This window comes from Sander vitreus, chromosome 7, assembly GCF_031162955.1.
Source record: "Sander vitreus isolate 19-12246 chromosome 7, sanVit1, whole genome shotgun sequence".
Lineage (NCBI taxonomy): Eukaryota > Metazoa > Chordata > Actinopteri > Perciformes > Percidae > Sander > Sander vitreus.
In genome coordinates, this window is record NC_135861.1 from 5,087,294 (window position 1) to 5,113,111 (window position 25,818).

At 41.8% G+C, this 25,818-nt stretch overlaps 1 protein-coding gene across 2 annotated transcripts in view; it reads left to right on the forward strand.

The window, feature by feature from the left end:
* Positions 1-25,396, forward strand: part of lamb2l (laminin, beta 2-like) — a 68,429-nt gene extending 43,033 nt beyond the window's left edge. For both annotated transcript variants that reach the window (XM_078254297.1, XM_078254299.1), the window contains exons 8-35: positions 229-431; positions 1,064-1,184; positions 2,049-2,237; positions 3,641-3,820; positions 4,035-4,147; positions 5,097-5,176; positions 5,268-5,424; positions 8,320-8,460; positions 10,317-10,478; positions 10,610-10,731; positions 12,987-13,107; positions 14,331-14,523; positions 14,683-14,826; positions 15,789-16,020; positions 16,105-16,268; positions 16,598-16,822; positions 17,160-17,374; positions 17,506-17,602; positions 18,441-18,813; positions 18,926-19,110; positions 20,100-20,347; positions 20,801-21,016; positions 21,128-21,272; positions 21,672-21,879; positions 22,068-22,209; positions 22,961-23,137; positions 23,304-23,469; positions 25,185-25,396. In XM_078254297.1, the coding sequence (XP_078110423.1) occupies positions 229-431; positions 1,064-1,184; positions 2,049-2,237; positions 3,641-3,820; positions 4,035-4,147; positions 5,097-5,176; positions 5,268-5,424; positions 8,320-8,460; positions 10,317-10,478; positions 10,610-10,731; positions 12,987-13,107; positions 14,331-14,523; positions 14,683-14,826; positions 15,789-16,020; positions 16,105-16,268; positions 16,598-16,822; positions 17,160-17,374; positions 17,506-17,602; positions 18,441-18,813; positions 18,926-19,110; positions 20,100-20,347; positions 20,801-21,016; positions 21,128-21,272; positions 21,672-21,879; positions 22,068-22,209; positions 22,961-23,137; positions 23,304-23,469; positions 25,185-25,321 (4,856 nt within the window). In that variant the 3' untranslated portion in view covers positions 25,322-25,396. The remainder of the gene's footprint in view (positions 1-228; positions 432-1,063; positions 1,185-2,048; positions 2,238-3,640; positions 3,821-4,034; positions 4,148-5,096; positions 5,177-5,267; positions 5,425-8,319; positions 8,461-10,316; positions 10,479-10,609; positions 10,732-12,986; positions 13,108-14,330; positions 14,524-14,682; positions 14,827-15,788; positions 16,021-16,104; positions 16,269-16,597; positions 16,823-17,159; positions 17,375-17,505; positions 17,603-18,440; positions 18,814-18,925; positions 19,111-20,099; positions 20,348-20,800; positions 21,017-21,127; positions 21,273-21,671; positions 21,880-22,067; positions 22,210-22,960; positions 23,138-23,303; positions 23,470-25,184) is intronic.
* The last annotated feature ends 422 nt before the right edge of the window (positions 25,397-25,818 follow it).

The following is a 25,818-nucleotide window of genomic DNA, read 5'->3' on the forward strand; positions in this document are numbered from 1 at the left end:
TCACTGACACTGTTTTTAGCAGCACAGCATAGTGTTTTTTTATGATACATTTTTTTGGGATATTGCTTTTAAAGAAAATAGGCTATATTACTTTTTTGAGTTATGACATATTTTTTTTAACGCCAGTAATTTCAAAAAATGTTTGCATACTAAGGACATTTCAGTTTTGTCATGAAATGGGTTAATTTCACAAATCACACCTAATCAATCAGTTTTTCTCCTTTACAGAACTTCTGCGTATTACCAACCTGCGTATCAACTTCACCAAGCTGAACACTCTGGGAGACGACCTGCTGGACCGACGCTTCGATGTCCTGCAGAAATATTACTACGCCCTCTATGAGCTGGTGGTCAGAGGGAGCTGCTTCTGTTACGGACACGCCTCAGAGTGCGCCCCAGTGCCAGGGGTGGACGCCCGGGAGAACGGCATGGTGAGCGAGTGGACTATGTACCCTGGGTAGAGCTGAAGATCTTTGCTCGAACCCGACGTTCGGTCGGGTTCTGTCTTAATTTCTATCATTTTACACGGGCTCGGGCCGGGCTCAGGCTTGCACTCCGGGTTGCGCTCCGGGTTGCGCGGTAAATGAGCGGTCAGGTGATGCGTTTCGATTAGCACGAAAATGGATGCTGAGGAGGTGAAACAGAGGCTGGTCTCTGGAGGACTTATTTTATTTCTTTGTTCCAACTTCCAAGTGGCCTATAGCCTATGTTAGTCATGAATAAATTAAGTAATTTTTTTAATAAATTACTCATTTTTGACAAAAGGCAAAAGAGCTGTGTGCGTGCGCACATTTGAATAATGTCGGGCTGTAAACGGTTTCGGGCTTTTAAAAAGCTGTCAATCAAAATGTACTTGTCGGGCTCGGGCCTTGTCGGGCCTAACTTTTAAGGCCAGATTAGAGCTCTAGCCCTGGGACCAAACAGAAGTATGTTGACAAAAAGAGCAGAATCTGTGCGAAAATAATAGAAACATCAGCTTGCCTCATTTGTTCAGGACACGTTATCATGCCATTATTATTGACAATGCCTACATTAACATTTTTGCTGTATTGTGATTGGTCAGATCCACGGTCGCTGTGTATGCAAACATAATACAGAGGGCCTGAACTGCGAGCGCTGCCGACATTTCCACAATGACCTGCCATGGAGACCAGCGGAGGCAGAGAACCCACATACCTGCAGAGGTGGGAAGACACACACACACACACACACACACACACACACACACACACACACACACACACACACACACACACACACACTGTTTTTTTTCTTTCTAAAATACCTCTGTGCTCATCATAAACACACTGAAAGGAGTTTCAGTCTTTCCTTTATCTTGAAAGTATATTTAAGATGCCATAAATAAATATAATAAATATTAAGGATTTGAAGTAGTAATAGTAGTAATCTTCCAGATATCGATATACTGCTCATGTACTGCTGTATTTTAATCTAAGGGGTACTGTAAATTACAGCTGCAAAGGTTCAATTAATCTATTAGTTGTCAACTATTAAATTACTGTAATCGCCAGCTATTGTGATCATCAATTAATTGGTTTGAGAGAATGTTCTTATGAAAAAAAGTAAAAGATCTTTGATTTCAGCTTCTTAAATGTGAATATTTCTAGTTTATTGACTCCTCTGTGACAGTAAACTGAATATATTTGAGTTGTGAAGAAAACAAGACATTTGAGGACATCATCTTTGGTCTTGGAAACAACATTTTTCACCATTTTCCGACATTTTATAGACCAAACAACTTATCGAATAATCGAGAAAAAAAATCAACACATTAGCAATGAAAATAATCGTTAGTTGCAGCCCTACTGTAAATGTTTCCTTCAGAAAAGCCATCCTGCAGTCTCTCCTTGGTTCATTAAACTGTCTGCTACTTTTAAAGTGTTAAGTAGGATGACAGGAGCTGATGTGATCGGTAACTTTGTAACTGCTACTGGGGACTTTGTGGTTACCTCTTATAGTCTATCTAGGTAATGTTTGTGTGCGTCTAATTAGTCTTTATTTGTTTAATTTCTTGCTTGTGTCTCTAGAGTGCAACTGTAATGGCCACTCAAGCCATTGTCACTTCGACATGGCGGTGTATTTGGCCACGGGCAACATCAGCGGAGGAGTGTGTGACGACTGTCAGCACAACACCATGGGACGCAACTGTGAGATGTGCAAACCTTTCTACTACCAAGACCCTATTAGGGATGTCAGGGACCCACAGGTCTGCATAGGTGAGTCATTTATTCTTTTGAACAAATTGTTTCCAGCCATTATGTGGATATTCACTGTAAATTCAGTATTGAGTAAAAAAATCTTATTTTCACTGAAACATTTGAAAGGAAATCTTCCAGCCATTGGGTTGTAACAATTTCATTTGTTTCCTGTGCTTGCCTCAATGATAGAGATTGGGTTCACGAGATGAGACAAGATTTTAACATTATTTAAAAAAAAACTTTAATGAAGAAATAAGACTGAAAAATTGTCCTTTATAGAGCTGTAATTGGGCCTTAAAAGTTAGGCCCGACAAGGCCTGAGTCCGACAGAATTCGGCCTGAGCAGTACATTTTGATTGACAGCTTCTTAAAAGCCTGAACCCGTTTATAGCCCGACATTATTCAAATATGCCCACGCACACAGCTCTTTTGCCTTATGTCAAGAATGAGTCATTTATAAAAAAATTTAACAGCATTTATTCATGACTAACATAGGCTATAGGCCACTTGGAAGTTGGAACAAAGAAATAAAATAAGTCCTCCAGAAGCCAGCCTCCGTTTCACCTCCTCAGCATCCATTATCGCCCTAATCAAAACGCATCACCGGACCGCTCATTCACCACGCAACCCCGAGCCCGGCCCGGGCCAGTGTAAAATGATAGAAATTAAGACCGAACCGTCGGGTTTCGGCAAAGATCTTCAGCTCTGGTCCTTTATTCAACTGAAAGTCACAAAATCAAAAACGAACACTAAAAGGTTTTGCCACAAACTCAAATGACTCTCCTGTATAACTAACAGTTACACCGTTATTCATTCCATATGAACGGTAGAGAGAGTCTCTTCAAGTAACCCAGCGTTTTCTGGCAGTAGTTGAGACCAGTAGTTTTTATAGGCTACTTGAATTTGTCATTGTACAGTAGACAGAGAAATGAAGCTCATTTCAGTATTGTTTCACAGTGATTACTTTCTGAAGAACAAATAAATTACCATAAAACACTCAAGACAGATGCGCTTATCTCCTGCTGGCTGCTCCTCTGCACTTGTGTAGTGATATCGCGAGACACTTTTTACCTTGAGAAATCCCGTCACGTTTTAATCTCGCGTCACACCTCTACTCGAGGATATTCTCATTTTGTGTCCTTTAGCCTATTGATGATCAGCCTGAATGAAATCCTCGAGACTGCATTTCAATCAAAGTATTACAAATAGTTACATAACGGCACAATACGGTTACAATAATTAACACAATGTATGTCAAGGGTTTTATAACGACCATTTTGAAGTGTCAGTTTGCAGATCTTATGTGCATCATGAACCTAAAAGCTTCTCAAAATAATGTCCTCATTGCTCTCTTCTCTGTCCGTTGAAGTTTCCCATTTATGCCATTTTGTTTTTGCCTCTCATTCCCCCCCCACCTCCAGCCTGTGACTGTGACCCAGTCGGATCAACGGAGGGAGGAGTGTGTGACAGTCACACCGACCTGGACATGGGCATGATCTCAGGACAGTGTCGCTGCAAAGCCAACGTCAAAGGCACGCGCTGCGACGACTGCAAGGAAAGTTATTACGGACTCAGCCAGAACGACCCGCTGGGCTGTCAGCGTACGTATGTGTGTGTGTTTGTCTGCCACTGAAAACACTTTGTGTTTGAACAGGGATGAAAATGGATTTATGTTGTTTTTGAATACAAAACCACATAATCTGCATTTAAGATCTGTAAATAGCACATCAGCCACAATCTTATTCTTTGTGTGTGTGTGTGTGTGTGTGTGTGTGTGTGTGTGTGTGTGTGTGTGTGTGTGTGTGTCTCCGTCAGCTTGCAACTGTGACCCTCGTGGCATCATCATGATGGGAGCTCCTTGCGACCAGATCAGTGGGGACTGCTCCTGCAAAAGACATGTCACTGGTCGCTACTGCAACCAGTGTCTGGTTAGTAACAACTGTTCTTCGCATAAAATCTGTTGCTAATTTTGGGTTTTTAGATCAAAAGATCATACTCATGGCTGTTAATTAGCATTCATAATTGTCCTTGTTGAAGCATATTTAAAGAAGAAATAAAACTGAGAAAAGAGAGTTAGGCTGTTTGGCTGGTGCACTGCCAGGTGTGTATTTTTTACAATTCAATTCATTTTTTTATTTATAGTGTGAAATCATGACCAAAGTTATCTCAGGACACTTTACAGATAGAGTCAGTCTACACCACACTCTATAATTTACAGAGACTCAACATTTCCCCCACAGAGCAGTTGCACATAGAGCAAAAAGTAATGTTTTAACATTTTCTAACGTCTTGCACAACTGAAAGCAATTGTGTCACCAGACAGTTGACCTGAACTGTTTACCTTGTCACACTGTCAAAGTGATGACTCAGAAGTGGAGGTTTTCCTGTACATTTTTCTATCCTCTTCCGTTACGAATCTGCGGGGAGCGATCACGAACTGGCTTATCCACCTGGCGCGCTATTTGCGGGTTTAACACGATGACAATAGAGAAGCGACGGCCAGCAGCTTTTTGTTTACATTCAACATGGCGGCCACCGAAGCGCAGCAACCAGTTGATGCCGCTGTCGCAAAGTACGTCACCCGGATCGTTGGTCTGATTGGTTGAAGGACTATCCAATTGCGTACAGAGTCATTTGAACAATGCCCGTTGATCACGCCTCTTGTGCAGTAGAAAATACAGAGCAGACTCCCCAGACAATCTTAAAAGATTGAGCTTGGTCTGGTGATAGCCAGACTAAAAAGAGTATATTACATAGTAACAACTGAGTAAGCTGTACAAGGCCAACAGAGCCTAGACACAGTGCCAAGTGTAAAACCTACACACTCGACTTGTCACCGTACATCCTGGTTTTGAGATTTCTTTTCCATCCCTGTAGCCTGAATACTGGGGGCTCAGTAACGACTTGGCCGGCTGCAGACCATGCGACTGTGACTTCGGTGGAGCCTTCAACAACAGGTATAGATTTTCAAAATGTTTTTGAGAAAGAGATTTGTTGTACTTTGCAGGTCTTTTTTAAATTTAAATGGGCCTCTGTCTGTTACTTAAGGTGCATGATGGAGAGCGGCCAGTGTGACTGCAGGAGGCATCTGATTGGTCGACAGTGTTCAGAGGTTCAGCCTGGGTATTTCTGTGCGCCGCTGGACTACTACAAATACGAGGCAGAAGACGCTACTGGACACTCCCCCGGTGACTCTGCACTGCCGGTGAGCACAGTACTATGATTCAATGTAGCTCGGCCTTTATTTTGATTGGACAGCTGAAGACATGAAAGGGGGGAGAGAGAGAGGGGGGAATGACATGCAGCAAAGGGCCGCAGGTGGGAGTCGAACCCCGGGCCCGCTGCGTCGAGGAGCTAACCTCCACCCATGGGCGCCCGCTCCACCAACTGAGCTATCCAGGCACCCATGATTCAGACTCTTAATAGTAATATATGTAAGAGAGATATAAACCGGCAAGATCAGTTTGAAGGCTTATTAGAATCAGACACAAAGACATCACAAAAATATACACCACTTTACAGGAAAAGTTGTTCTATCTTCTCTCATGTCTGACCTGATCCAAGTCCTTTAAAGGTATAGTAAGTGATGTTAATCCAATACACTTTTTGTCAAATTCAGTGAATATCTCCTCACGGTCCAAAAAAAAAATCCAGTGTTATCTGGAAAACAAACAGAAAGCAGTGCACGAGACATAAAACACTATTCCAGCTAATCGGCAACATCAGATGTTGATGGTAGGCGGGAGGGGGGGAGACAGCATTTGAATGTGCCGGCCAGTAGTTATCTGTCTGTGATTCTGGGGGGCGGAGCTTCTGAAGGGGGTGATGTATTTGTTTGGCAGTTGATACCCCGTTTACACGTACATGGTTATTTTGAAAAACAGACCTTCGTTTGTGCCCTTCGTTTACACGCAAACGGAGAATTCGCCTCTGAAAACGATTCTTTATAAAAACTCCGGCAAGAGTGGAGATTTTGGAAAACTTTGTTTGCACGTTTGCATGTAAACTGAGATAAACGGAGGTTTAGGCAGCCGAGGAAGTGAGGAAGAGAAGAGAGAGGAAGTGATTCGTTGCTGTTGTTGCTATTTTCGGGATTCTGATTGGCTAATGTGGGCTTGAGCTTCTCGTTACACTGCCACCTACAGGTTTGGCATGCTCTTGACAGCATTGACAGCATACATACACGGGTACGTGTGAACGAACACGTTTCTGAAAACTGACAGCTGCGCACGATGTTATTTTTTGAAAGCGGAGAGGTTGAAATGTCCGTTTATGAAAATAGCCGGCCACGTGTAAACGTAGCATGAGTTACAATATCAACAGTCTTGTGCAGAATCACTTACTGCACCTTTAACATTGGAGTCCAGTCTGATACAGTACTTACCTTAATGTTGATTAAATATGTATCCGACACAATATAATAGCTGCAGCTACTAAATTTAGCTTTTTACTAGAGGAGACGTATCACTCTGAGAGCGTTACGAATGAATGACAAGAAAAGGCATAATGCTCAACTGGGAATATTCATACCGTCAGGTAAACAAATGGACAGTCTAGGACTTTTATTATTATGAAAGGTAAGAACAAAAGAGTGGCTCTGGTATGTGCTGCCTTTGTCAAGGTTGAAAGGAGTAAAGTTTGTCGTCTTGTTCGGCTCTGGGTTTGGACTAAGTGCCTCAGTGTTGTTGTTGAAAAAGGATTACGTTCCATTATTGCCGCGTGCTGTTCATGGCCCGTGTGAAAGTATGTGACAAAAACAACTGTTCGCAAAAAAACATATTGACGCGCAAATTAATAGCACAAAAAAACCCGCCGCTGGTGTGTTAAGGCCTTTAGAGATAATACGTCCTCCTCCAAGTCCCTTTGCAATATTAACCTTTGATTATTTTAAATTATATTGTACAACATTTTATTGTAACAGTTTGCATAGTCAGCTAGTGCAAAATCCTTAAAAAGTTTTTTCTCCTGTTTAACCAGTAAACTGATATTTATTCAAAACACAACACTGATATCTAATAATATTCTCTTTAAGCTCCCCTCATCCAACCTGTAACAAACAAACAAAGAGACACGCCTGTTCCTGCTGTCACACACTCATCTCATCAGTCTGCATCACTGTCGCTATCCTCTAACATCTCTACCTGCTTTCTCACATTCTTTACTGTCTCTTTCATCATCTGCCCCCTTCACTTCCCCATTCAGCCCTTTGGGCAAGCTCAGACAGTCCACACTTACAACATCACAACAACAGGAATGTGTAAAAAAAGGCAAGTACTGACTTCAGAATGTTATGAGAAAAGGTGCAAGAAACTGAGCAAGAGGAGAAGTGTCATATTTGACATATGAGGCTGCTGTCTTTAGGGGATGTGTTGCTTGTTTAACTGACGCTGGATGGAAATTGAGTGTACATGGTACATGCTAAAGGTCAAAAAAGAGGTACAGGCAATGCAGGATACAGTCAAAGTCCTGCATTTCTGTACAGAATTCAAACTCCGCAGCTGAAGTGAGCCATAAAAAACACCCGACAGTGGCAGATACCAACCTGTCACAACTAATTATTGCCAAGCGGCACACACACTTACTAACACGTACAACACGCACACACACACACACACACACACACACACACACACACGGAAGAACACAGTGCCTCACATTCTTTGTTTCTCTCTGTCACGCTCCGGCAATTTCAGCACAGCATGGCTCTTTGGGCTCTGTCTTGTCATTTTCACTTTTGGAACGAGAAAGCTTGGCAGGATGAGTCCCTGGATGTTGCAAGAAGTGCTGCTGTAAAATGTTCTACATTATGTATGATCGACACAAACCCTCATGAACTCTCCTCTATTCTCCTCCTCTCCTCTCCTCCTCCTCTCCTCTCCTCTCCTCTCCTCCTCTCCTCTCCTCTCCTCCTCCTCTCCTCCTCCTCTCCTCTCCTCTCCTCCTCCTCTCCTCTCCTCCTCTCCTCTCCTCTCCTCTCCTCTCCTCTCCTCCTCCTCCTCTCCTCTCCTCTCCTCCTCCTCTCCTCTCCTCTCCTCTCCTCTCCTCTCCTTCTGTCCTGTTCTGTCCTGTCTCTTGCCTCCTGCCTCCTGTCTCCTCTCAGGGCAAAGTTCGTCCTCAGGCAGAGACCGACTGTGTTCAGCACCTCAGCAACCAGCTGAGGAGGCATCGGCGTCACCGTCGCATCACCAACTCGCAGCAACATCGGGCAGCGCTGAGACGTATCCGCCAGCTTCAACAAACAGTAGGATACTTGCTTTGATTTACTCACTAGTTTCATTTATGGTTTGACAAGATACAGAACAATTGAAGGGTTATTAGCATGATGTTACTGTAATACAGTTTTTCTCGATTGCACATCACAGGGCATGTAGTTACAGAAAAACAAAGTTTATTTCATATAGATTAGGGGAGCAAGATATATCGACTCAATATCTTTATTTCAATATATCGAAAGTGTCGCAATAAGTATGCAATATTTTGTTTATTTTGTGGAGCGCTGCGTCCCGTCCGTTAGCTGTGTGGCTTAGTTGTGTTTGATTTAGAGCTCGCTTGAAACGCTAGAATGATCATCATTTCATTGGCCAGTTACCGTGTCACTTGCACATGTTAGCACACGTCAGCGCACGGGGCCACTAGTGACAAACCCTATGGAGCGTACCACGTGACGTGTGTACATATATCAACAGAGTGACAGTGTAAGTGAAGAAATAGATAGACAACAAAACGGAACAAATCAGAGAAGAGAAAGAAAAGTTGTGTCCTGTTCTCTTTATTTATATATTTTATGCTGTATCACCAGTAAAACATGTCCTGTTCTGTAGACATGGTCCTTATTTATTTATTCATGTTGGACCAGTCCAATATAACCCTAACCCATAAACCTTGTGTTGTATTTGTTATGAATCTATTTTGATGCGTTTTCCCGTAACTTTTGTAATTTTACATATGTTTAAAACTATCGAAATTAATATAAATATTGCAATATTCATAATCGATATCGCAATATCACATTTTGTCAATATCGTGCAACCCTTATATAGATACACATTTTGCAATGAAAAGTAATACAATATTGAATGTCTGTAAATTAGGCACTTGTAGAACAATACAGTAGTCCAACTGCAAAAGGCCAAAGAACAAAGAAAACGCAATAAAAAAGCACATGACAGTACACTGAAAAATATTGTTATACCGCAAAAACGATGACAACTGTAGTTGTGTTTAAGTTTTGCTGCCAGTCTTAACCATTTTGCAACACAAGTGAGAATGTGTTTAGAGTTTTGCAACAACAGTGATTGATTCGACAAATGGGTTTAGGCCAGTGAGCATTTGGTTCAGAGAATGGGGTTTAGTGTTTTAGCAATTAATAAATGAATAGCTTATGTATTCACATCAACGGTATAGAATTTCTGAAGCTTATATTTTTAAAGGTTTGTGTGCTCATGTGCTGTATGCACCACTTGGCAATTTTAGAGTACTTTGCCTAATTGCTGTAAATGCTTGGCTGTCAAGTGAATGAAATCATTTCAAACTACTCAAGCTAAGAAAGAGAGGTGAGTATGTACAGTAGGAGTTTTGGGATATTTTGAGTCCAGTGTTGTAATCAAGACTACCGAAAATGAGACCAAGTAAAGATTAAGAACCAAAAACTGCTTTATTAGACTCTAGGTGTGCACGATTCAGAAAATGTCACGATTCGATTCGATGTCGATTTTCAGGCTCAAGATTTGATTCGCAATCGATTTTCGATTCAAAAATGATTCTCGATTCAAAAAAAACGATTCACAGTATGTAAATGTAGTTACTTTTCCCATGTGATTGCAGTAAACATACAATTAAAATAAAAAATAATTTAAAAATATGAATCAATTTTGAATCGCGATTCGAATGTGAATCGATTTTATTTTGCACATCTCTATTAGACTTTCACAGACCTATAATACAGAGCACACACCTGTCATTCTGAAGAAAGTAGAACGTCTGGTCAGTGAGGGGAAAACATAAAGTATAATATACTGTATAGTACTGTTTAAAGGAGAGGTGTAGTTAAGTAAGAAAATTATTCTTTGGTAATCTGTCTCTCTCTCTCTCTCTCAGCCGGATGTGAGGCCCGTTCATAGAGAGCACACTACCAGCCACATGGTGACGTGGACAGGACCTGGTTTTGCGCGTGTCAAAGATGGTGCCGGCCTGGTGTTCACTATCGACAACATACCCTATGCCATGGAGTACGACATAATGATCCGCTACGAACCTGAGGTATGTGTGTGGACCGTGACATACCAGATTGATGTAAAACTCTTATTGAGGCGCTTTTGAACTAAGCCTGTGTGTGTGTGTGTGTGTGTGTGTGTGTGTGTGTGTGTGTGTGTGTGTGTGTGTGTGTGTAGTCCACAGAGGACTGGGAGGCTATAGTTAGTATAACATCTGTAGTGCTGCCGTCCAGTCTCCGGTGTGGAAACCTCCTACCAACTGAACAGCTCTATACAGTGACTCTGCCGCACCGCAACAGGTACGAAAACTTGTATACATTTAAGTGTGTGTGAGAGGGAGAGGGCCATTGTTGCCAGCATGTTTGTTCAAGTCACTAAAGGCTTTGTTAAAGTATCCCAGGTGTTGATAGGGTTTGTATTTTTTTATTGCTCAGGAAGAATTGCATCATTACATTGTTGTCATTTAAACCTGCCCTGGCTTGTACAGTATGCTCTGTATAAGTCAAGCCTGTATTTGTATTCTTATTTCACTGTACCCTGCGGTGGTTTTTAATATTGATTTACTGATAGGAAGGCAAACATGCTATAAAGCCTGTGTAAGAATCCCCTACAGTGATATGAAAGGAAAGTAGCAGCTTTGTTTACTGAAGTTTAGAGTGGGAAAAAAACTGTTGAAGACGGGCAGCAGAGAACGGTACAGTCTGGCACAGAGGTTGTATATCCATCCTCATACATCTGGTGCAGGTTCATTGAATCTGTTATCACTTTATTTTACCCCCTATTTATAAAGGATCAAAGATAATTAAGATAATAGTGTGCCATTAATATGAATGAGAGATTTCAAAGCAAAGCTTTTTTCATCTGCCTTTCTGAACACATTGACAAACGGTAGTCATTTTGAATCTGAGTCAAATTACTTGTCCATGTTCTCACGCTCCGTTTTTCAAAGGCTTGTTAATAGACTAAAATATCTTCTTGAACAGGAAGATCATTAAATCATTAAATCATTACAGGGCTTACCTCAGTTTGATCTTATGATATGAAAAGCGTATTGCACTGTTGCAAAGTCAACACATCAGACAGATTACTGCAGATCAGACTGGATTAAGTGTTAAATATTCTTGATATTATTGAAATTAAGGAAACAAAAAGTAGGATAAAGCATCAAAAACAGGGAGAGCCTAACTGTAAGACTGTTAAGTTTCAATCTGCTGAAAAGCCTTTCAGAGTCTGAACTCATCTGGAACTAAGAGGTCAGACCCTGCCCGGATCTGGCTGTCTCAGCAGACCGTAGCTTGCCTTCCGTTCTCTTCTGTGGTTGGTCCATCAGCCAAAACCAATTAGCAAAATGAGCCCAAAACACTGACACAGGGGTGGAAGCCCCACACAGGTAGAGGGTTGATCTAGTTGCCTCTGGTGAACAGTGGTTCCTTTGGAAATAGACAAACAAATCAGATATGGAAGTAGGAAATAACCTACCACCAAAACATCATAGTCAACAATTACTGAGTTGAAATGTACTATTTCTGTTCAGTTGGAATTCAACTTCCTTTAAAGTTCCAGTGTGTAACGTGTTTAGTTGTTCATTATCAGAACCTGTGTTGCCCGTTCACAAACTTGTCCTTTTTCATGAATATTTACCACCACCATCAATTCCAAGTATTCCTTTCGGCTTGAAATTTTACATTTGCATTCGCATGAACTGGGGTAAACGCTCCATATTCATGCGCCATCTTGAAATATGTTAGCCGGTAAGGGACATACAGGACATACTGCTCCGCCTTTTGCGTTTTCGCTGTCACACGATAAACTCACAGGTGCTGCTAATGCTGCTAATGGGTATCTCCGCTTCCCGGGCCCGGTAAGTTTGAAGAAGGAAACATGGAGGACCACACGTATTCAAAATCCAAATTTCAGGAACAGGAGTCTTCTTCGCCCAGAAAAAGAAAAAGGATATTGAAAAGCTCAAGAGACCGGCTTTTTGAAGCGTGAAGGCCACCGTAGCTGTAATACGTACTTTGAACTGCGTGGTGCGAGAGAGTTGATTGCGATATATGATCTCAACGCTACATGGGAGAAATTCCTACACATTGGACCTTGAACTGAAATATAAAAAAAAAAATAAAATTTTTTTTTACAATGTTTACAATATTACAGTCATAAGTACAGTCATACGTTCTTGGCAAAAATGCTAAAAGGCTTGGCATCAGTCCAGTTCTTGTGTTTGTGGAACTTTTTTTCCATTTCTTGTTTGTGAAAGTTTTATAGAAATCAATAAACACAATCTTTGTCCATCTAACTTATAATCATAGCAAATAACAAAGAAAAAACGTATTTTCCTTAAGGCTGGATTTTTTGCTTTTTCTTTCTATAAAATGCCCAACATTGAGGATCTTGGGGAGGGATATGTGGATTACCTTGCTTAGCCAGCTGCCACCACGTCCCGGCCCCACACAAGTGCACAAGATCTAGTGCTTGTCACTTTATAAGCTCCATGAAAATCTTCGTCTTTGACTTATGTATTTAAGTGTTTTTGTATGTTATATTTTTCCAGATACATCCAGATGCCCAGGCCATTCTGTTTCGAGCCCAGTAATCGTTACGTGGTTTCAATCAGGTTCCAGCGCCACGGGGTCACACACAGACATCTCACTGCTTTCATTCTTATTGACTCGGTGAGCCAAGACTATCAGCCCCCCCCCACACCCTCATTATCTACCTCTATGTCTGTTTGAATGGTGCAGCAGTGGTGGAATGTAATTAAGTACATTTATTAGTGCTGTACTTAAATACAAATGTGAGGTACTTTACTTGAGTCTTTTCATTTCATGCCATTTTCTACTTCTGCTCCTATACATTTACAAAGGGAAATATTGTATTTTTTTACTTCACTACAATTATTTGACTTTAGTTACCAGTTACTTTACAAATTACGATTTTTTCATTCAAAACATACAAAGAGCTTATGAAAAATGATGTTTTGCTATCCGTTAAACTACGCAACAGTATGTACAGTAAGTGCAGCTGATATGATAAGTTGATTAATCGATTAGTTAAAATTAATTGGCAACTATTTTGGTAATCGTTGAAGTCATTTTCATGTAAAGACATTTAAGGTTCCAGCTTCACAAATGTGAAGATTTGCTGTTTTTCCTTCTAATATTTGAAATGTTAGTTTATTTTTCATCATTTAGAAAGATTTCTTGCATGTCTTCCCCCTTTCTCATTGTCCTGTCCATTAAAGGCAGAAAAAGCCCAAAAAATAATCTTTAAAAAAAAAAAATAGTTCAAAATCAGCTCCACCTCAACCAACTACAACAGTACAATCCTGCTTTTACATTATGAGTAATAATAATCAAATTATATATAATAGTATAACACATAGGCTATTTCTCTGCATTGAGTCATTTTACTTTTAATACTTTAAGTACATTTTCATGATGATGCATACTTTTACCTAAGTAACATTTTTAATGCAGGACTTTTACTTTTCTTTAGAAAAAGGTGACCACCTGTGCATGTTGCTTAGGGCTTCATGTACCACGAGGTTTCCCCCTAGTGGTGGGAAAACACAAATGCAAATGTTACATTTAGCTGGGCTTGGGATCAGCTTTTAAGTACGAAAAATAAAAGGCACCTTTAAAGACAAAGTTTCTTTAAACATTAAACAGATTTTGGTAGTGCAGTATTTATCTGTCCTTTTAGTCATGATCATGTCCTGTCAAAAAAAACTTGAAAACACATCGTGTCTTTGAGTTGTTATATCTCTGTGAGACCTATTTTAGTACTGTCTTCTCTGCAATAGGAAAGTTGGCTATGCTGCTTCCCTGGCTCATAATCCCAGCATATTTACGTACAGTACAATCCTTTTTTTAACCTTTGTGTGTTTCCCCTAAAGCTGGTCCTGATCCCCAAATACACTGAGCTTCCTGGTTTCCAAGGTAACGAGCCAGAGGCAGAGCAGCGGCGGGAGGAGATGATTCGCTACGTGTGTCTGGATTCCTTCATGATGACACCTATGCCCGCCCTGGCTGAGATGTGCTCCAAACTCATCTGTAGTATTTCATCCATCATTCACGATGGTGCTCTGTGTAAGTAGATACAGGAGCACACAAAACAAGCACAGATTTAGAGGATGTGGGTTCGAAAAACAAACCCATTGACAGTTTGAATCCTTGGTTGCTTTTTAAATATGAATAACTGGCCGATATTTTCTGTCTTGCCTTTTCATCTGTATATGTTGTATCCAGCCTGTCAGTGTGACCCTCAGGGCTCCCTCAGTGGTGAGTGTCATAAGGTGGGAGGTGAGTGTCAATGTAAACCCAACGTGATGGGTCGACGCTGTGACCAGTGTACCCCAGGAACCTACGGCTTTGGAGCAAATGGCTGCATTGGTGAGTCTGTTCTATGATCAGTAAAGTCTGTCACACGATAACACCCTTACCCAACCCCATCTGTTCCCACAGGGTCAAACCGAAGCTAAATGAAAATGATCAAAAAAATTGTAGCCTGTGTGACCAGCAAACTTGTTTTAAGCCCTGTAATGGCTGGATAATTATACTGTATCATCGGCAAACCTACAGATGTGATCTGTGCTTGTCTGTTAACAAGGTTACTTCTTTGGTTTTTGTTGACATAATGTTTCTCATTCTCATTGTCATCCTGCTATAAACCAAGTAACCAGGTCCTTTTTATAAGCAAACGTTAATTTTATATGTAGAGCCTTTTGTTTTCTGTGGTAGAGAGCATAAGACATAGAGTATATACATCTTTTCAGTCCCTGATACTGTGGCAACATTTCCCGGTAGATGCACCCCTGTCTTTAAAAAAAAAAAAATTATATTCCATTTCACCCAAAGATAAGTCAAAGTACTCCATTTCATTTTAGGCCAAAAGATCAAATTGGTTTGGTCTACAGTGAAAATACAACATTGGTATAGCATTAGCATTAGTAACATAGTCACAACATTGACAGCATTTTTCAGGTCAAATATTTGAGTTTCGCTCTAAGTCAAACTGATGCTGCCAAATTAGATACCAATACAATATGTGAAAGCAGAACTTTGAAAAAGTGATTTTCTCGAGGTCATCCAATCACATTTGTATTGGTCTCAACTTAGAGGAAAATTATTTACACAAATCATTGAGCCCAACGTTAGAGCCGTGGTGTTTGTCTCTAATGAAATAGACACAAATATATTGTTCTTTGTGCTAATGTGATAATCACGTTGAAAAAACCTTGAACACATGCCCCTTTCCAAGAAGAAAAGAGTCACTAAACTACTTCATTATACTAGTTGTTTCTGATCCAATAGAAGAACAGTGAATAACTCTTAAAATACCTCCTCCCATCCAGCGTGTGACTGCCACTCAGAGGGTTCATTGAGCCACCAGTGTGACCCGGTTACAGGCCAGTGCCAGTGCAGGCAGGGAGCCACTGGGCGTCAGTGCTCAGACTGCCAACCAGGCCAGTGGGGCTTCCCCAGCTGCAGCCCCTGTCAGTGTAACGGCCACGCAGACATCTGTGACCCCCGCACCGGGGAGTGTAGAGACTGCAGGGACTACACAGCCGGACACCTCTGCGAACGGTAAGGATCACTCTGTGTCAGACTTTACCTAACTCCATCCCTGGTTATCAGACTGATGGTAAATGTCTCCCTCATTCCTCCCAGTTGTGTGGATGGGTTCTTTGGAAACCCGGTGCTTGGTTCAGGGGAGCACTGTCGGCCCTGCCCCTGCCCTGGAAACCCCGGCTCAGATCACTTTAATGCGCACTCCTGTTACGCTGACCACACCTCTAACCAGATCATCTGTAACTGCAGGCAAGGCTACACTGGTAAGCTATCTCACTGCAGCTCCGACCTACGGCCCTTTGCTGCACGTCCCCCCCCCCCCCCTCTCTCTCTCCCCTTTAATGTCCTATAAAAAGAATTCTTTAAAAAAAGAATCTTAAAGTACATTCAAAATTTCTTTTATCTAAAATTGTATGTATGTACGGGAGTTTTCTACCTGGATGTCCTTGTAAACAAACGTGATTGGGTGTATAGGTCAACTTTACTTGTCTGATTGATACAAGATCATGGAAATGTGGCTGATTCTACAATGAACTATTTAATACCTGACCCTCTACTTTAGTAATGCCATGTTGTCCCTTTTCTCCCCTAGGGCTCCGCTGTGACCAGTGTGCCCCTGGTTACCATGGCAACCCAGAGCAAACCGGTGGGCAGTGCCTCCCGTGCAAGTGCAACGGCAACATCGACACCAAGGACCCTGGCTCGTGTGACCCCAGGACTGGCCAATGCCTCAAGTGTCTGTACCACACTGACGGTCCGTCCTGTGGCCACTGTCAACACGGTTACTATGGCAATGCTTTGGCCCACGACTGCAGACGTAAGTGGTGATGGCAGAAGTACATCTGAAGACTGTTGTTTTTAGTTTTAGCTAAAATTGTATTATCTTGCCTGCAACTTTGGTTTCTTGTAATTTTTGAAGCGCATGGTATTATTAAATTCCCTGTAAGTTGCCTAGGATACGAGCTACTCAAATGTAAGTGAGTGATGTACCACCAACTTGTTCCTCAGCTTTGAAGTTTAAAGATAAAAATGATATTTAATTATTTGTACTGTATGTAAAAACAGTACATGTATGTCTTGTGGAACATATACTGTATACACAGAGTAGAACCTTACTGTCTTCTCTCTGTCTGTGCATATGTTCCTCTTCTCAGTTTGTACCTGTGTGACTGCTGGCACCGTCCAGTCTGCTTGCAGCGATGGACGGTGTCACTGTGACCGGCAGACTGGAGCCTGCCCTTGCAGGCAGAACGTGGCCGGCCATAACTGTGACCAGTGTGCTCCTAACCACTGGAACTACGGTCAGGACCGAGGCTGTGAGCACTGTAGCTGCGACCCACAACACGCACTTGGAACTCACTGCAACATGGTGAGGAAGCACGAGAGTCTCCAAAAGCCTGAGAATGGATAATGTAAAAGTGAACTCGAAAGAAAAACAAATTTTGTATTCCTACTCATTAGATATTTGTGTCTGTCTCTCTCTCTCTCTGTCTTCTACAGTTCACAGGCCAGTGCCAGTGTCGTCCAGGCTTTGGAGGTAAACAGTGCACTGAGTGTGAGCAGTTCCACTGGGGAGACCCACGGCTGCAGTGTCAAGGTAACTCACCTTGTGATTTTACCTTATTACCTTATTATTACCTTATGGTAAACTGTACTTTATGGGGCACATTTTTGTAACACTCGTGAGTGACTTCTCTGTTTACAGTATAAATTATGCAGAAACATTTAGTGAAGCTGTAAAACAGTCTACCACTGCATCACGCCCAATCACACCAAAGTCCACTCCCTGTTTCTTCATATTAAAAGGGGACATGTTTGCTTCCCTTTGTGAATTTATCCGGCCGCTTTCGCCTCACACAATCAGTCCAATGTGACTCAGCAGCAGCAGCAGCTTCAGTCCTTGGCCTTGGCCTTTTCCATTAATAATGTAATAAAACCTAAGGATTTAGGGCTGTCAATCGATAAACATTTTCATGAGTGTCCTAGTTAACTCGCGATTAATCGCAAATTAATCAACATTTTATTTTATCTCTTCTAAATGTACTTTAAAAGGGATACTTTTCAAGTTTTTAATGCTCAAGTGGTTTTTGAGACTGACTACTCCGGTGGTAACTCAGTACATGCAAATAGCTTTATTATTGTAGAGAGAACCATCTGGAAGGGCTTTGAAACTAAACTTGCCATTCAAAAGACATTTTTCTTTCTCCATCCTTTGTTTCTGCTAGCCATCAACTCCCGTTCATAGATGTATGACAAGACTCGTTCCCGTACCACACCTCGTCGTCAATATCGGCTGCAGGCAGCCCCATTTTTGATAAATCTGTTGCATTGTAAAACCCTTTCTACCTGCTTCTTTGAGACATGACTAGATTCTATCTTACAGTCTTTGGACCTGCTAATTTCCCGTCTTTCTTCACTCCCCTCCTCCCATTCAGAGTGTAAGTGCCATCCGCTGGGCTCAGAGATGGCCCAGTGCGACCGATCAACGGGGGCGTGTGAGTGCAGGGAGGGAGCAGCGGGGAAGCGCTGTGACGAATGCGCTCGCGGCTTCACCGGCGACTTCCCCAAGTGTGTCCGGTGTCACCCGTGCTTCCATCTGTGGGACGATGCGGTGTGCCAGATCAAAAGGGACCTGGAACACATCCAGTACGCCGCACAGAAGATCCTGGAGAGCGGGGTCACATCGGGAGTCGGGGACACACGCATCAAAGAGCTGGAGAGGAAGCTGAGAGAAGTGCAGGATCTGATCAGTACGGAGGACAGCGACAGGATCCACCACCTGATTGGACAGAGCATTGATGACCTCAGGTAATGATGCCACATAATGTGTGGATGTTCATCGAGGTTGGTTAGGATGATTTGTCAGCTGCCACCAAGTGCCTGGAGATTATATCAAATATCCTGCTTCTATGTGTTCCAGGGCTGAGATCGCCCTGACCGACGGGCGTCTGATGGGCGTCACCCGGGAGCTAAATACAACAGCAGAAGAAGAAGAGGCACTGAAACGCACATTGAGTCTCCTAGAGAGAGAGCTGAGGGACATCAACGCCACTGTTGTTCAGAAACAGCGCCTGCTAGATGACTACCTCGCCTCTGGATTTGCAGGTAGCAAACTCAGTCAAGTCAGTGAGGCTTTAAAAACATATCAAGATACATGTTGATTTTGAATAATGACCATGTCCTACACAGAATTTACTATAACAGCTGTTCAGGGATCGCACAACTCAAAACGCTTAAAATAGGGCTGAGCGATTTGGAGAAAATCAAATATCACAATGTTTTTGACCAAATACATCGATGTCGATGTTGTAAGGGTTGACTTTTGGTGCTTTCACAAAATATTTACACAATGAGATTTTTGATAAATAATCATCAATAACGTGGATATAATGACTAAGTGAGAAAAAAAAAAAATAACAGAAAAGCTAGAACAGTCTGGTACGTTCAGAAAATGACATCACTTTACTGTAATGTAGCCTTTAAAACAAGAAAAAGACAACACTTATCATATTGGATATCGTAATATCCATAACATATGTTTGTTGATGTTGTTGTTGTTTATTTATATTGCCCAGCCCAACTGAAAATTGAGGCCCGTAGAGATCTTAAAAGTCAAATAAAATATTTAGTTTCCAATCCCTGAGTTATTAAATCCAAATAAAATAGTCTTACATTTTTTAATGCTTTAAAGGATTTTTGTTTTGTGTAACGTGGATTGGCCTTGGCTGCCACCTATTGGCTTTATTGTGCTCTACCATGGGTGATGTGTCTTTTTCAAAACTGCCATCCCAGCATTTGCTGCTGTATTGATACAGTAGCATCCACATTGATACGTATATCAGCAAAGGAGTATATATTGCCGTATCGATATTTTGAGCACAGCTCTACAATACAGTCTGTGTAAACACAGCATAAGCAAACATCTACAATACATGTGATACAAAACCTCCAAGAAAAAGAAGAAAAGTTTATAAAGATGCATTCATATTTAGAGAATCTCAACCCAGCAACTGCAAAATATTGTGAAAGAAATTCTAATATTATGGTATGATACATGCATACATATATAAATACCCTCACCTGTCTCCTCGCAGATCAGTTTGAGAAAGTGAAGAAGTATTATCAGGAGTCGGTGAAGGCTGAGGAGAAATGCAACGCTTCAGTGTCCGGTCCCCTCAGTCCTGTGGAGCAGTCCAAAGAAACCCGCGCTGTCACTGAAGACCTGCTGGACGCCAGCAAAGACAAGTTCCTCCGCGCTCTGGCTGCTCAGAACAAATCATTGAACGAGCTGCAGCAGAAAGCCCACGACCTGGACAAGAAAGTCCATCACCTCAGTCACAAGGTAGGCAGCGGTCATTTCGCTTATCAGTCATTTCGCTTATCCTGGATGATGGAAAAAACTGATTGAAGTTTAGATTTTCCATTTTCTTTCCTCTGTTTTCATCTTGAGGTGGATAATCTAGAAAACAAAAGAGCCTTCTTGTTTTCTCTTGTTTTGTTTCTCCATTGTGCAGAATCAAGGAAAAACATTTTAGAAGATATTTTTTATACACTTAATGGTTTAGGTTACTTTCAGCAGCTGACACATAATCTTGATTGGATAATTAATATTCTTCTATTCTAATATTGATTATATTTTATAATATATTCTAGAATGAATATTGGAAAACAATGCTGTGACACTTTGGATTGGAATCTTTGATTTGCCTCAAATTGTTTCTGAATGTATGTTTATTTATTTTGTATTCAGTTGAATCATTTCATGTCAACGGTAATGCATTGTTGCTCCCTCCAGGTATGTGGTGGTCATAGCAATGCCAGTGTCAACGGCAGTTGCCCAGACAGCCAATGCGGCGGTGCCGGTTGCCGCGACGACCAGGGCAATCGTGTATGTGGAGGACATGGATGCAATGGGACAGTGAGCACGTCTGTAGCAGCACTGAATCATGCCAGGAACGCCACTGACGGTCTGAACGCTGCCAAAGAGGAGCTGCAGAGCGTGGCCAGAAAGGTCATTTCTTTTTATTGAATATAGTGTATGGCGTATATATCCCTCTTATCTGCTATGACTGGAGACAAAGTATAATGTGTCTCTGTTGACATCTTGGTTTCCTGTGTCCAGCTCCAGGATATAGCCTCTCTGACACAGGATGTGAAGAACCAGGCGATGAACACGCTGAAGAAAGCCCAGAAGAAGAAGGACCACTTTGAAAACAACAACAAGAAGCTCAAAGATTTCATTAAGAAGATCAGAGACTTCCTCACTGGTATATTGATGCTGTAACTGGTGACCTTTGCTTTAAATTACAGTGACTTCTTATTGACTATAATTGTCTGCTTAGAAATGTAACTTTAGGGGTTCCTGGATAGCTCAGTTGGTGGAGCAGGCGCCCATGTGTAGAGGATTTCTCCTCGGTGCGGCGGGCCAGGGTTCAACTGCGACCTGCGGTCCTTTGCTGCGTGTCAGTCCCCCTCTCTCCCCCCCTTTTGTGTCTTCAGCTGTCCTGTGAAGATGGAGGCCAAAAAATAATCTTAAAAAAAAAGAAATGTAACTTCAGTTCAACTGCAGCAGCATTTCTGCTGTGGCAAAAATGTATTTTCTGGTATTCAATGTGTTGTTTTGTTCCTGCGTTTATTTTCTCTCCTTCCTCCCTTTTGCTGCCCAGAGGAGGGAGCAGATCCAGAGAGCATAGAGAAGGTGGCTCTGCAGGTGTTGTCGATCACCCTGCCGGTCAACAGGACCGCCCTGGACAAAATGGTCATGCAGATAAAGAACAGCCTTTCCAACCTCACCAACATCGAGGGGATCGTCAACCAAACCTCACAGCACATCAGCAAAGCCAAGGAGCTGCTTGACAAAGCTAAAGATGCCAAGTAAGTAAAGCTTAGCAGGGTTTTGCTTCTGCCCAAACACATTTTATGTCAAATAAAAGGGAGCCACAAAAACCACTGCTTGCCAGGAATTTAACCACCGATCTTCCGGTTGGTAGACGACCGCTCTACCACCTGAGCCACAGCCAATACTCTTTCATATCTGTCTAATTTCTTGTGTCATTGTGCAGGAGCCGAGCAGAGGGAGTGAAGGATACAGCCAATAATACCAAGCAGGCACTGGATGTGTCTGAGAAGGCCATAGATAAAGCCAGAGTAGCCTTGAAGGAGGCCAACAACAACCTGAACAGCACAAGGGATGCTACGGTTGAGGTACAGCACACCTAACTTCTGTTTTCTGTGCTGTGTTCCAGAGGCGCTGCAACCCAAGCGAGCAATCGAGACCATTCAATTCGATGCTCGATATTCCACCAGCCCCGTTGCGGCATATCGTTAGTGGAGAGCCGCTTTACGCGTCCTTCTGGGACACGTGAAGCGGATCTCCACTAACGATACGCGCCAGGTCTATTTTCACGCGAGCAACAGGGCTTTCGAAACAGAAAGTGGAAAAGCGAGAGCATCCTGTCAATTTACCAGAGATTCATCTTGGAGGTGGATAAACAGAATAGACTCCACAGAGCCTTTTTATAAGGACGACGCCAGAAAAGAGAAGGCATGGAGTTCAATGGCAGTGGTGCTTGGAGTGAAACACGCAATTGTTCTTTCAAGTACTTGTAGAGACAATAAAATCTACCTCTCTGGCAGGCAAGGCGCTCCGCTTCTGAGATGCTCCCGGTGTGGTATGGGATGAAGCAAAACCGCGGCGCAGCCAGAACGCGGCCTGGACGTGCCCGTTGGAAAATAGGGGTTAAAATTAGCAATGTGTATGATAACTTGATCCTGTTTCACATACTCTCCCTGCTCCCACTGTTGAGTTTCAGGCAAGTGGACCACCTGCCTGTAGAGCACTTTATTTTTAAAGGCTGTTTTTTTGTCTTTCCAACATCAAAATACTACATTCTCCCACATCTTTCCATTTGGCCCCCCTTAATTCTTAACTATTGTATGTGTCATTCTTTTCTAGGTGGATGAGAGGCTAACACAGCTTGAGGATAAGCAGATGGATGTCATGATGCGTTTAAACAACCTTTCCATGGAGGTGGAAGCTCTGAGGAACAAGACGGAGCAAAACAGACAGATGGCAAAGGACGCCGTAGCACTGGCTAACAACGCCACACAAGTAGCATCCTCACTTGAGCAGGTGAGTAGGTGAGGGCGGGGAAGTTGTGTTGTGCTTTTATTTTGAAAAATGTCACGTTTGTCCCACAAAATGTATGAAAGGAAGCAAATGTTGTGGACGCTACCAGGATTTCTTTACAGCAAATAAAGGAAAATCACATCTCACACTATTGTGTCGTCTCTCCCAGAGCCTCAACGACACGGAGAATCGGTACCAGGAGCTGCAGATGATGGTGGACTCTCTCGGCGGGGAGTCTGGAGGTCTGGATAGCATCAACCAGAAGGCTAAGGACATCAAGAAGGAGGCAGAAGACCTCTTAAGCAAAGCCACCAAAGGGATAGATCAACTCAAGAGTGAGTACACGAAGCTGCTCTCAGCGTTGATAGTCTTTTCATTAGGTGGACTACGTACAGTACACTTCAGCCATTGTTTACAATTTAGCAGGTGTCACGAAACAGTTTACCTCCTCCTCCTTTTGTAAATCATGTGAGAGTATAGTGATATCTGTCAGGTTCTTTGATAAACCAGAAAAAGAAGCTCCCACTGATCTGCACCTCGCTCTGTGTGTGCATACTCAGGTGGATACAGTTTCTACATATGTTTTAGGGCTGGGACCATATGCTTTTGTCCCGATTCGATTCTTTCACGCTACATGGGTGCTGATTTGATTTCAATTGCGATTTTCATTTATTGGGATTCTAGAAAGTATTGTCATTCAATAGTATTGAGTATTGCGATTTTCTTTTCCTTCTTTAACAAAAACAAAAGTTGAATACTGCACTTCTTTCTTTTTTTATAATCAAAGTTTTTATTGTTTTTCCATGTGAGAAACACGCCACATTTAACGACATGTAACAGCACTAAACACACACTATACAGCAATCTGGGCAAGAAAGACAGAAAAACAACAACAAAAATTCACAATTAAAACACACACACACATAAATAATAAGTAAAAAAAAAAGAAAGATGGGGTGAGATTGAATTAGGCTTGATAATAATATGAATTATGGGGCACTAGTCAGTTCAAATTGAATAAAATGCAGGAACTGAGACCAGACCTCCCCTACCATCATTCAGTCTTGCAATATGAGGCTGTGTGATGTCATTAACTTAAGCCAGTCTGTAAAACTAGGCCTTACTTGGCTTTTCCAGTGTCTGAGAACGATTCGTACTGCAGTGATAAACCCAGCTAGTGTCAGAGCGGACTCCGCTTTAGAAATCTATGGTGGCAAAAGGGACCTATCTCCAAGTAGACACAGCTCGGGAGACTCTGGCAATGGTGTGGCTAACCAATCGGCAATAGTTTTGATGATTTGTTTCCAAAACAGAAAGACCAGGGGGCAATCCCACAAAAGGTGGCGGTAGGAGCCTGTTACATTCATACACTTCCAACACAGATTGTCCTTTATTAATCCTATTTTATGAAGCTTGACTGGTGTATAATAATACCTGTGAATAACCTTATAATGTGTGAATTTGCTAATCACATCCCTCACCGGCCACCCTGCATCTGAAACCACCTTTTCCCATGCCTCTTCCTCAATGTTTGAGTTCGAGTCCCTCTCCCATATTATCCTCAAGTGATTAGAATGACCATACAAACTATCTGCCATGATTTTATAAAAAAAAACAAAAAAAAAACAGAGGCATTACAGACAAGCTTAGGCAACTTCAAATAGCAGAAAAGCTTATTTGTGTCATTAGAATACTACACTTCTTGAGACAATATATCATGAGACATTTCTAAAAAAAACTAATTGTTTTCTAAAAAGAATGCACATCACGTATGAACAGAAAATATTTAGGTGAATCACTGGTTAAAAAAAATGATTCTAGGGAAAAGAATGGATTTTAAAAATCATTGCAAGAAACATCACGATACATATGTGAATCTATTTTTTTCCCCCACCCCTAATATATTATATAGTATACCTTATCTTATGCTACAGTCTATGATGCTTTTGGTACTTAATGATTCCTGTGGATACTTTATTGAAGCATTGATCTGTGGAGAGTCCCCCGTTGTTCCCCATTCTGACCTCTGTCTTACTCTCTGCGGTCGCAGAACTGGAGAAAAGGTTCAAGAGCAACGAGCAGCGGATGCAGAAGCAACGCATGGAGCTGGACGAGCTGAAGCAAAACGCCACCTTGGTGCGGGATGACATCCGGGAACAAGTGCAAAAGTACAGCAACTGTGTGTGAGGATGTTACAGTTCCCCGTTTTTCCCGTTTGCTGCTGTAATCCAGAACAGAGTTATGACTGATGCTGTGACAAAACTTTGGTACCTCCATTCTTTCACTGGCATGTCAAGTTTTACACATTACCTGTCAAGTGTTACATCACAGAAATGCCTTCCTCTGTCCATGTACTGTACTATCAACATTGTCCTATATGGTGTTTATGTCTTTAAGCTATTCAAATTCATTGTATAGACCATGATAATTGATTTAATGAATAATAAACAGAAGAAATATATCAGTATATGTTATCAGAAATTTGTTGTCTTGACCAAAAGTGCTTTTAGGATTTTGTGTTTTTGCTGTAATTTGACCACATTAATATGGTATTTACAATATGACATTCCTATTAAGAAAAATGTGGGAAAGTTTGACTTTTGAAATGAAATATCATATTTATTTTTTATTACAAAAGAAACGCTTGATTCAGAACATATAAATGCATACGCACGTATTCTTAT